Here is a 12082-nt window from a genome sequence, read left to right as displayed (position 1 = left end):
GAGGGGCGACATGATAGAGGTTTACAAAGTTATGAGTGGCATGGACAGAGTGGATCGTCAGAAGCTTTTTCCCAGGGTGGAACAGTCAGTTACTAGGAGACATAGGTTTAAGGTGCGAGGGGCAAAGTTTAGAGGGGATATGCGAGGCAAGTTCTTTACACAGAGGGTGGTGAGTGCCTGGAACTTGCTGCCGGGGGAGGTGGTGGAAGCAGGTACGATAATGATTCAGAGGCATCTTGACAAATATCTGAATAGGATGGGAATCGAGGGATACGGTCCCCGGAAGTGCAGAAGGTTTTAGTTTAGGCAGGCATCAAGATCGGCGCAGGCTTGGAGGGCTGAATGGCCTGTTCCTGTGCTGTCCTGTTCTTTGTTCTTTTGTAAAGATGCCTGGGTTTTCATGGATGGATTTCCAGGGCTCAGGAACTATGTGAGGCCCTGGCACAGCTGGTTGGACACTCCTATGCTTGGCTACCAGATTAAAAGTTTCGTGGTTTAATCACTGATTTCTGCCAAGTAAGATGATCTCTGTCTAGCTTTATATTTGAACAACCACTCTTTTGCCTTGAGATACTTGAGACCTGCCAGCACCTGAAAGTTGGTGCTTTTGGGGGAGAAAAATAAGGCAGAGTTTTTTTTTTGCTGGATAGTTGGACAGCATAAATTAGGTTGACAGAAATCAAAGTATGCTTCCAGAAAAGCTAAATCTTAAGGTCTTGTGCTAATTAGAATTGTATATGGGTACATATATGTGTATATGATGTAGTCTAAAGTAAAATATGCTGTAAACACATTTTGGATTTAAAACCTAAATGAATGGATATCTTTTATGTTCATTGCAAGTACATTATTAGTGCAAATTATATTTTACTTTCATTTGTCAAAATAGCAATGAAAAGTTACATTAAATCTGAAGTATTTTTCTCCCCGGTTTCATTTGTCTGTAGCATTTTTGTTTAGTTACCTTTACATTTGCTACAGTTTTTTTTAAGCCCAGTATTTATCCAATATTTCATTGTGCTATACTTTGAACTAAGCCTAAATGTTTATATATCCAGAAATCCTTTTTTACATTACAGAACATTTAAGAAATTGGAGTTTTGACATGTATTTTTTAAATGATGGAACATAAGCACTATTTTAAGTAACCACATTGGAAGAGGTGGTTCTGCCTTGAGTACAAAAGCCTGCACTTAGTGTTTTTGAAAAGTATTTAAAATTACAAAGGTATGAAAAGGCCAGTAGTTTGCAGCTTTCATAGAAGAACAAACGAAATGCGAGGCACTGGTAAAAATCCAAGAATCCTGTAAATTTGCCTTCATCAGTCACTGTAAACCACTGGTGTAAGAAGAGCATATTATCGAATCATTTTATTGATAATTCCTATGTCCAGAAGAATAATTGAAAATGTACGTGTGCATGACTGTCATTGGTATCCCACAGTGTTCTGACAGACTTTATAACTGGAAGGCGAGAATGTAAAGGGGAGTAAATTTTGACACAGCTATGCAAAGCCCTGGTTAGACCACTTCTAGAGTACTACGTACAGTTCCGGTTATCGCATATTAGCTTATGTTGGCCTTGGGAGGAATGCGACATGGATTCACCAAAATGTTACCAGGGTTCCAAGCGTTAGATTGAGAAGAGTTTACATTCGCTGGGCATCTATTTCCTGCAATATCAAAGGTTAAGGGGTGTTCTGATTGAAATTTTTAAGATTTTGAAAAGAATTGATAGGGTAAATAGAGCTTTTCTGCTGGTGGGGGAGTCGAGGGCAAGGGGTCATGACTTTAAAATTAGAACCAGGCTAATGAGGAAAGTAGTTGGGAAACATATCAAGCGAAGTATGGTAGAAGTATGGAAAACTCTCTCAAAAGGCAGTCGATGTTGGCTCAATTAATGCGTTTAAATCTATCAATCTCATTTATTGTTAGACAATGGTATAAAAAGATAAGGAACCAAAGCAGGCGGGTGGAGTCCAGATGCAGATCAGCAATGATCTCATTGATTGGCTGAATGGCCTACTCCTGTTCCTGTGTAAGTGATTCCCTATTTATATTACTGAACTACTTCCATTGGAGGTATACAGTGGTTCAGTAATTGTGTCAGTTCCTATTAATTGTACTGCGGAGTAGATTCAGCAAAATTGAAAACAATCTTTGGAATTCACTACCCCAGAGGGCTGTGGAAGCTAAGTCATTGAGTAAGTTTAAAGCAGAGATTGACCGATTTCTAAATACCAATGACATAAAGGGATATGGAGATAGTGTGGGGAAAAAGGCATTGAAGTGAATGATCAGCCATGATCGTATTGAATGGCGGAGCAGGCTGAATGGCCTACTCCTCCTATGTTCCAGTACACAGACATGATTTTTAATGCTCTTTCCCACTTCACACACCAGGAAAGAAAAAATGAACAACTTTGCATTTATTGTTGATGTGCAGTCATTTTACATAGGCGAATGCAGCAGGAAGTTTGCACACTGCAAGGTCTGCAGTGAATGACCAGATAATCTGTTTATGATGGGCCTGGTTGAGGAAGGAATATTGGCCAGGGCACCAGGAACAGAATATGAAAAATATCTTAATTTGTACTTTATTGTAATAAAATACTCCCACCTCACAGCTTGATTTGCTCAACTCCCTACACCTTTTCAAATAGTTCCCTGGAATCTTCTGCCTCTGCTTGTGGAGGCAGTTGAGATCTTGGTTTAATGGCACTTCCTAAGCACTACACTAAAGTACCTGGTTAGATTGTGATGAAATCCTTAGTGTGATTTGAACTCTCATTCTTCTAACTCTGAGGTTAGAATGCCATCAGCTGAACCAACTGACTCTGGAAAGGGGCATAGTGGTTGAAATAAAGATAATATAAAAAATTTACCAATGCAATTATTTACAAAACTGGACTAGCATCAAGTGTACAGCATATCTTCTAAGGGATGTACCTAACCTAAGCCATCTTGATGCTAAGTTTTTTTTCTACATCATGCTTATCCATGTGTTTGAAGAATTCTTCTTTAAAATTCATTTGACAGCACCTTTGTGTTGGTAAAAATCTTTCAGCTATGTCTTTTAAAAGTTACAAATATTAATGTGAAGGTATTTTAGATACATCTGTGAATTTGAAAAATAGTAATATTTTGTTTCTCTTTTTTAGCACTGACCAGTGTTGGCACCACATGCAGCGTGACAGATGTAAACTGTTTGGATTCTTATAATTTTGCTCCATTGGATAGTTTACACTCAAAGGGACCAACTACCCATGTGCCTATTTTAATAGAAGGGTCACTTGGTTTGCCTACAAATGGTGACACAGACTGTCTAAATTTATTCGAGACTGGATTCTACCATTCTGATTTAAACCAGATTAGCATGTGCAGTGATGAAACTGAAAGACCTACAAAGAGATTGAAAATGGGGATTGCTGTTCAAGAATCTTTTATCAATGACGTTTCTGTAAATAACCTGGGTGTGGATTTCGAGAATCGCACGCATCACATCACGAGTGCCAAAATGTCTGTTTCTGTTGCAGATTTTAGCAGCTTGTCTGGTAGTGAAGCAAATGGCTTCATCAATCCCCATGCACTACACCAGCACACGGCTCTCCAATCAGAGTGACTCCTGCATTGAAACTTCTTATGAAATGGTGGTATGCAGTAACAGTGAACTTGGTGGGTGAGCCATCGAGTTTGTTCAGTCATTCACTGGAAGTTTGAATTTTTTACTATGACATCAGTGATGTCTTTTTACTTATAAAACTTAATCTTGATTTCTCAAGAGTTAAATAGCCATTTATTTTCAGTCCCTAATAACATAGAAATTTCAGAGATTATGGTCACATAGCAGAGTTGGGGACTTAAAATTGAACTTTATGATGCATTCTTGAACTCTCAAGCCATTGCATCACCTTTGTAGCCAGTAGACAAAGGAACCATTTCACCTCCTGACACCAACATTGGGAATCTGAAACAATAGAAATGGCTTCCATGAGTCCACGCTACTGTCACAGTAGTGGGTACAGAGGAATACTAATGTTTACAGGTACCTAGCCTTGTCCCTGGCTAATGTAGCATTTTAGAAGTGAACTGTGCACATCAGTGCAAAGACCTGCATGAACAGAGCCTTCTCTCATCCATTGACTTAAAGCAGAGCACTTCAGTTTACAGTGCCGTGAGTGCATCCTTTGGAAGAAAATTTCTGGATGAAGTTCAAGTGAGAGGAAGCCTACAGACATGCATTTGTCTTGCAAGAGTTGGGCATGGCTGCCATCTGTAAACGGGTTGCAACTACTGCCAGATTTCTGTGTGCTTAACTCTTCAAGCTTTTATTGATTAGATTAAATATTGAATTTTGTGATAATTGTATATTGATGTTTATTTTTTTTAAAGACTTTAAAGATTGTATTATAGTGTATCTCAAACTGCGCAGTGCATTGTATATCTTATGAGATTTCCTGGGGCAGCTGAAACTGTTTTGACACAGCTCGGGACTTGCCACTTTTAAACACGATTCTAATTTGACATCCTAGCCAAATCTCTTGCAGCAGTTCATTATGTTTTGTATAAAATAATGTGGCCATATCTTGCAGTATGTAATACAGCGAAACCTTGATGAACCATATTGAAGCTAACTCCTTCGTAATACATTCCAGTTTTTTTAATCTGTTGTAAATGTGATACTTTCTGAAGATAAAGGTTTTGAAATTAAACAGTTGTTAGACGGAAACAACGAGCAAATATTCAATGCTGGATTATCGTAATTAGTTCTGATTAGGGATACCTAGTATCCATTTTTACAAAATGGCTAGAGGTAAAATAGGTGCTTTTATGTCTAAACATTGTTGCTGAGGATTGTCAGCTACTGATTAAGGTACCTTGGGAAGTCTCTATCTTGTTCAGAGTAGGAAAAAACTCAGCGTCCTAAAGTATATAAGTATATTTTATATATTTACAGTACATGCAATGTCATGTTTCATAGTGTAACTTTTCTATTATCTGCATAGTTTTGCTTTCTAGAGTTTCTAATTTACAGTGTAGGCTATTAATGTCTTAAATTAATTTTGATCTTTAGGTCTCTGGATATGGCACTGTTAAAAATGCAGCTATTAATATATCAAGACATTAATCCCTGTCAAATACCTACCTTTACATTTATTTGTAATAATTCAAGGTTTTACTGTATTATATTTGAGAAGAATTTTAAAGTGGTGTGGAGCTGTGAAGGAGGCAAAGTAATTGCGATACTCAACATGATGAACTGCTTTCGTTTATTGTAAATATTTATATTCTATCTGAAGAGAATATCTCTTGTTCATTTCCTCCCCATATCCTTCTCAATCTCCAAAAAAAAAATTATTTTGTACAGGATTCACACACATAGGTTGGCCTAGTTGCCATTTTAAATGCGCAAGAATGGGTACTGTGGTTTGAGAGACTGGATTGATTTTCTATATAGATGAGTATAACTGTACAGCCATAATCTAATGGTTTTTTCAGTTTTTATACAGGAATCTTGTATGATGGACAAAGCTTTAGGTTCTGAGACAGTACAGAGTGGCATAAAGGTACAAGACACAGAAGTAACGGGTAGCCTTGGCTCTTGCCAGTATTGCGTGGAATTGTAATCCAAGTCATCAGCTTGTAGCTGTGTTTATGTGCTGATCTATGCATTTGTCTTTTGTGAGTTTTTTTTTTCTTAAATGTTAACTGAACCTAGTCATGTATTTGTGGAAATGCTATACATATCCCTTCATTTATATATTTGAGTGTGACTGTGGATTTGCAAAGGCTAGTCTGTAGTAATGTTCACACAGATTTATGACTGATCACTCACATCAGTTGCACTTTTTGAAATTTTGAAAACCATTCCTAGTGCATTATAAATACAGAATTTAACTATGCATTCAGACTTTGTAAGTTCCCTTGGTAAACAGAAGTGTGTGATTTTATTACAGGGTTTAATTTAAATTTTCCTAGAACTGATTTGCTTGTGATTTTTTAAAAATAAAAAGCCACAAATCCTTATTGGTTATGTATTCTCTTGCCAATTGCATTGATTAACTCTTCTGACTGAATAATGCAGTTTGTTTAAAAGCATATTTTGTTTGGTGTTTTTGCCAAATAGATTGAAATTTAAACTAGCTTGTTTTTTTCACCTTTTAGTTAGGTCCAGTATTGGTTACTTGCTGTCAACTTAATTTTTAAATTTTTTTTTCTGAATTGTGTTTTTGGCGTGTGGAACAAAAAGCTCATCAGCATATATGCTAAATAAGATCATTGAGATGTGTTGATGCTGACAACTTACCAAAACTAAAACCAAATACTTATTGGGAACTGCTATTTTAGAATTTTGTAAATTTCCCTTTTGTGTTCATATTAAACAGGGCAATAATTTGAGAGAATGTAATTATGTATAATTTCTGCTTATAGTAGACTTTTTTCCCCAAGTGTTCAGTTTAAAGTGTCATGAAACGATGCTTTGTTTGTTCTTTCTAAATGAGAATCTCCTCATTTAAAGCGCTGGAATTTGGAAGATCGTGCTGTTTATTATCGAGCTTTGTTGAAAATGTTGGCCAAAGATGATTGTTTTCTCTTTCCATGTTGAAAGTCAGTTCATATACTAATTCATTTGGAAGTGTAACCGGTGCTGCAGTGATTATAGCAATACTTCACCCAAACGGAGATGATGCTTTTCTCACTAGCCTAAATGATTAGTTTCCTAATATAAACTATTTACTTGAAGGTTGTTGGCTGAAGAATATCAAAGTGCATACAATTAGGTCATTTATAATTGTGCAATTTTCCTTATTGGCTGAGGATAAATATCTGTACTACAAAAACTTTAGTTGTCAATCTTAGTGATATTTATTTTTAACCAAAGTCTTTAGTGTGAATTAAAAGTGCTTATTGAAAGTAAAATAGTAACTAGTTGACATTCCAACTACTATTGCAATTGTAACAGAAATCTGAAAAGTTGATATCTGAACAGAAGAGGGAGTTTGTACAATGTGTGAAAAATTTAAGCAATCAATAACCAGATAGACATGCTTTTGATGAAATAAAAGCACCAGCAATACTTTCTGAAGAACTGGCGCTACAGCTCCTCTTCTGTATTGTGCAGAGTTAGTAATAGAACTGCCAGTGGAAAAATATGGGCTAATTAGTGACAATCAAGACAGCATTTAGTTTTTGAAGATATACAAGGGGAAAGCTCTAATGTTGCATTTGGTTCTAATATTTGTATATAAACACTGAAGGTTTTTGTTCAGCATTATTTTGTACTTCTGTTGTATCTTGATATGTGGTGTACACCGTTCCAGAAATAAAAGGTCTGGAAGTCTCATCTTTATTTTGATTAAGTATAACTTTAAAGTTGGCATGGAGATATAATTAATGTTTTAAAAATTGCCTAAAGACACAAGATGTCATGTCCTAAATTACATTTAAGAAGCCCAAGCAAAATTTATGGCACCCAAGTATCATGTTGGACATTGATCACTGCACCAATATGATTTGTTAATTATAGTTTGTCTGAGCAGATGTACAGAAGAAAAATCTGCTTCATCTCCAGACAATGAATAGAAACTATTGTGTTACTGTTCATTGTTAATATTACAAGATGGCAGACTCTTAACTGACGCAGAGAGCTTCATTGGGATTCTTGGTGATATTTTTTAGTCTTAAGGTACCATGACGTTATTACTTTTACAGCCAGAGCTATATTTTTACATATTTGAAGGCTTGCGTGTAAAGATTATGATATTCTTAAAAGCTGTATCCAAAAACCATTCATCCTATTACTAACCCAACCTACTTCATTAATGAATAGATTTATTGTATGGCTCACAGTGGCCAAGACAATAAGTGAAAATTTCAATGTCTTTGCACCAGAAAGACTTCTCCTTTTTGTGCTCTAATGTTTAGTTTTGTGTGTTCCTGGTTCTTGTTAAAACTAAATGTATGAAATTATTTCAAAAATTATACCTCAAGACTTTGTGGTCATGATCACTGCTCTATTGGTTGAATAAGGAACAACACACGTGGTGTAGATACTTGCGCCCATCAGTTAGCTTGAGCTTGAGGGCCTCTGCACTACCAAACATTGATTCTTAGTTCTCCAATTTTAGAAGCTGGTAGCCTTTTGGGGAATTGGGTCAGTTTTCCTGATTATTTTCCCAGTAGCTGACTTTGAACAACAACAATGTGGCTCTCCAGAATATGAACTCTTATATTAGAGCACAAAGAACTGCACTTAAGAATTGCAGATTTTAAACTAGGAACACCACCATGTACATTCTGGCTTCTCTTAATAAAAAACCTTAGAAATTTGTCACTACTGTCAGCTGTCTGTTACAGAAGTGTTCCCACTTATTGATGAAAACCTTTGTGCAAGGCTCTTGGGCTCCACAATCCATGATAACTTTTCATTCTGATTCATTATCGTGCTTGGCTGTATTATCCCTGATCATATCAAGAACCTAAAAACTAAACTACTTGAGATGGACTTTGATGCCAAAACACACTGCTTACCAAGTTAAGAGTCTGCTGAAGGCTGATAACCACCAGGAGCAGAGCTACAGGATGCTTCAGGGCGGTTGGTTCTAAGGTTATGCCCTCGTGACATGAGTTGTTCTGTTTACAGGCCAAGACTGTAAAGAAATCCTTTGAGTTTTGAAGAGACTGGAAACATTGCCAGTGGCTGTACCACTGCTGCACAATGGTGAATCCAAACCTACTAGAGGACCTTAAGGGTTTTCTTTTAGGGGATGCATCTTGTGCTCAGATGAGAGAGACTGGATCAGGGTTTTTATTCAAATCTGGCTCCCAGGATTTGTGGGTCATCTATCTGGACCACCCAAGGAGCTTTGTGCTGCGCATGCCTGGTAGCGGAAATGGATGTCCTGTTTAACTTTTGTGTTCTGTCACATTTACAAAAGTTTAGAAGAGACTCCCATTTATTTTATGCCTTTCTGAAATATTCTATCCTATCCTGGATTTAGAATTAATAAGTATTTATTTTATATCAATGAACTAATTAGTGATAGAAATGTCAGTTAGAGGGGTGAAGTACTTCACCTGTGAGATTGGGAAGTCCATGACGCTTCCAGCGTTCCGGGCGACTACATCTGCAGGAAATGTACCCAGTTGCAGCTCCTCACCAACCGCATGGATCGGTTGGAGCGGCAACTGGATGCACTTAGGAGCATGCAGGTGGCGGAAAGCGTCATAGACAGGAGTTTTAGAGAAGTGGTTACACCCAAGGTGCAGGCAGATAGATGGGTGACCGCTAGAAGGGGCAGGCAGTCAGTGCAGGAATCCCCTGTGGCTATCCCTCTCTCGAACAAGTATACCGTTTTGGATACTGTTGGGGGGGATGGCCTATCAGGGGAAAACAGCAGCAGCCAGAGCAGTGGCACCACGGTTGGCACTGTTGTTCAGCAGGGAGGGACAAAGCGCAGAAGAGCAATAGTTATAGGGAACTCTATAGTCAGGGGCACAGATAGGCGCTTCTGTGGACGTGAAAGAGACTCCAGGAAGGTATGTTGCCTACCTGGTGCCAGGGTCAAGGATGTCTCTGAACGGACAGAGGGCATTCTGAAGGGGGAGGGTGAACAGCCAGATGTTGTGGTACACATTGGTACCAACGACATAGGCAGGAAGAGTGATGAGGTCCTGCAGGGGGAGTTTAGGGAGTTAGGTAGTAAGTTTAAAAAAAACAGGACCTCTAGGGTTGCAATCTCTGGATTGCTCCCTGTGCCACGTGCCAGTGAGGCTAGAAATAGGAAGATAGTGCAGCTAAACACGTGGCTGAGCAGCTGGTGTAGAAGGGAGGGTTTCAGATACCTGGACCATTGGGCTCTCTTCAGGGACAGATGTGACCCGTACAAGAAGGACGGGTTGCATCTAAACTGGAAGGGCACTAATATCCTGGCTGCAAGGTTTGCTAGCGTCACTCGGGAGGGTTTAAACTAGTGTGGCAGGGGGGTGGGAACCAGAGCAGTAGGACAGCTAGTGAAGTAAATGAGGAGGACATAGTAAATAAGGCCAGCAGGACTAAGAGGAAGAGCAGGCAGGGAGATGTTGCTGAGCACAGCGGGACTGGTGCTCTGAAGTGCATTTGTTTCAATGCGAGAAGTATAACAGGTAAGGCAAATGAAGTTAGAGCTTGGATTAGTACTTGGAAATATGGTTGCTATTACAGAGACTTGGTTGAGGGAAGGGCAGGATTGGCAGCTAAATGTTCCAGGCTTTAGAAGCTTCAGGCGGGATAGAGGGGGATGTAAAAGGGCTGGGGCAGTTGCATTACTGGTTCAGGAGAATATCACAGCTGTACTGCGGGAGGACACCTCAGAGGGGTCATGCAGCGAGGCAATATGGGTGGAGCTCAGGAATAGGAAGGGTGCAGTCATGATGGGGGTTTACTACAGGCCTCCCAACAGCCAGCGGGAGGTAGAGGAGCAGATATGTAGACCGATTTTGGAAAGATATAAAGGTAACATGGTTGTCGTGGGTGATTTTAACTTCCCCAATATTGACTGGGACTCACTTAGTGCTCGGGGCTTGGATGGGGCAGAATTTGTGAGGAGCATCCAGGAGGACTTCTTGAAACAATATGTAGATAGTCCAACTAGGGATGGGGCCATTCTGGACCTGGTATTGGGGAATGAGCCCAGCCAGGTGGTCGAAGTTTCAGTGGGCAAGCATTTCGGGAGCAGTGACCATAATTCCATAAGTTTTAAGGTACTTGTGGATAAGGATAAGAGTAGTCCTCGGGTGAAGGTGCTAAATTGGGGGAAGGCTAATTATAACAATATTAGGCAGGAACTGAAGAATTTAGATTGGGGGTGGCTGTTTGAGGGTAAATCAACATCTGACGTGGGAGTCTTTCAAACGTCAGCTGATTAGAATCCAGGACCAGCATGTTCCTGTGAGGAAGAAAGACAAGTTTGGCAAGTTTCGGGAAGCTTGGATAACACGGGATATTGTGAACCTAGTCAAAAAGATAAAGGAAGCATTTGTAAGGGCTGGAAGGCTAGGAACAGATGAAGCACTTGAGGAATATAAAGACAGTAGGAAGGAACTTAAGCAAGGAGTTAGGAGGGCTAAAAGGGGTCATGAAAAGTCATTGGCAAACAGGATTAAGGAAAATCCCAAGGCTTTTTATACATATATAAAGAGCAAGAGGTTAACCAGGGAAAGTGTTGGCCCACTCAAGGACAGAGATGGAAATCTATGCGTGGAGCCAGAGGAAATGGGTGAGGTGCTAAATGAGTACTTTGCATCAGTATTCACCAAAGAGAAGGACTTGGTGGATGATGAGCCTAGGGAAGGGAGTGCAGATAGTCTGTCATCTCATTATCAAAAAGGAGGAGGTGTTGGGTGTCTTGCAAAGCATTAAGGTAGATAAGTCCCCAGGGCCTGATGGGATCTACCCCAGAATACTGAGGGAGGCAAGGCAAGAAATTGCTGTGGCCTTGACAGAAATCTTTGCATCCTCATTGGCTACAGGTGAGGTTCCAGAAGACTGGAGAATAGCCAATGTTGTTCCTTTGTTTAAGAAGGATGGCAAGGATAATCCAGGAAATTATAGGCCGGTGAGCCTTACGTCAGTGGTAGGGAAATTATTAGAGAGGATTCTTTGGGACAGGATTTACTCCCATTTGGAAACAAACAAACTTATTAGTGAGAGACAGCATGGTTTTGTGAAGGGGAGGTCGTGTCTTACTAATTTGATTGAGTTTTTTGAGGAAGTGACGAAGATGATTGATGAGGGAAGGGCAGTGGATGTTGTCTATGTGGACTTTAGTAAAGCCTTTGACAAGGTCCCGCATGGCAGACTGGTGCAAAAGGTGAAGTCACACGGGATCAGAGGTGAGCTGGCAAGATGGATACAGAACTGGCTCAGTCACAGAATACAGAGGGTAACAGTGGATGGGTGTTTTTCTGAATGGAGGGATGTGACTAGTGGTGTTCCGCACGGATCAGTGCTGGGACCTTTGCTCTTTGTAGTATTTCTAAATGATTTGGCGGAAAATGTAGCTGGTCTGATTAGTAAGTTTGCGGACGACACAAAGTTTGGT

General features: G+C 39.5%; 1 protein-coding gene across 4 annotated transcripts in view; it reads left to right on the top strand.

Moving 5' to 3' along the window:
- Window positions 1-7344, top strand: part of mier3a (mesoderm induction early response 1, family member 3 a) — a 94979-nt gene extending 87635 nt beyond the window's left edge. For all 4 annotated transcript variants that reach the window (XM_068033560.1, XM_068033550.1, XM_068033542.1 and 1 more), the window contains one exon: window positions 3161-7344. In XM_068033560.1, coding sequence (XP_067889661.1) covers window positions 3161-3621 — 461 coding nt within the window. In that variant the 3' untranslated portion in view covers window positions 3622-7344. The remainder of the gene's footprint in view (window positions 1-3160) is intronic.
- The last annotated feature ends 4738 nt before the right edge of the window (window positions 7345-12082 follow it).

The sequence above is a fragment of the Heterodontus francisci genome, chromosome 1 (assembly GCF_036365525.1).
Source record: "Heterodontus francisci isolate sHetFra1 chromosome 1, sHetFra1.hap1, whole genome shotgun sequence".
NCBI classification, from domain to species: Eukaryota; Metazoa; Chordata; class Chondrichthyes; order Heterodontiformes; family Heterodontidae; genus Heterodontus; species Heterodontus francisci.
This window is presented reverse-complemented; position numbering and strand designations above follow the sequence as displayed.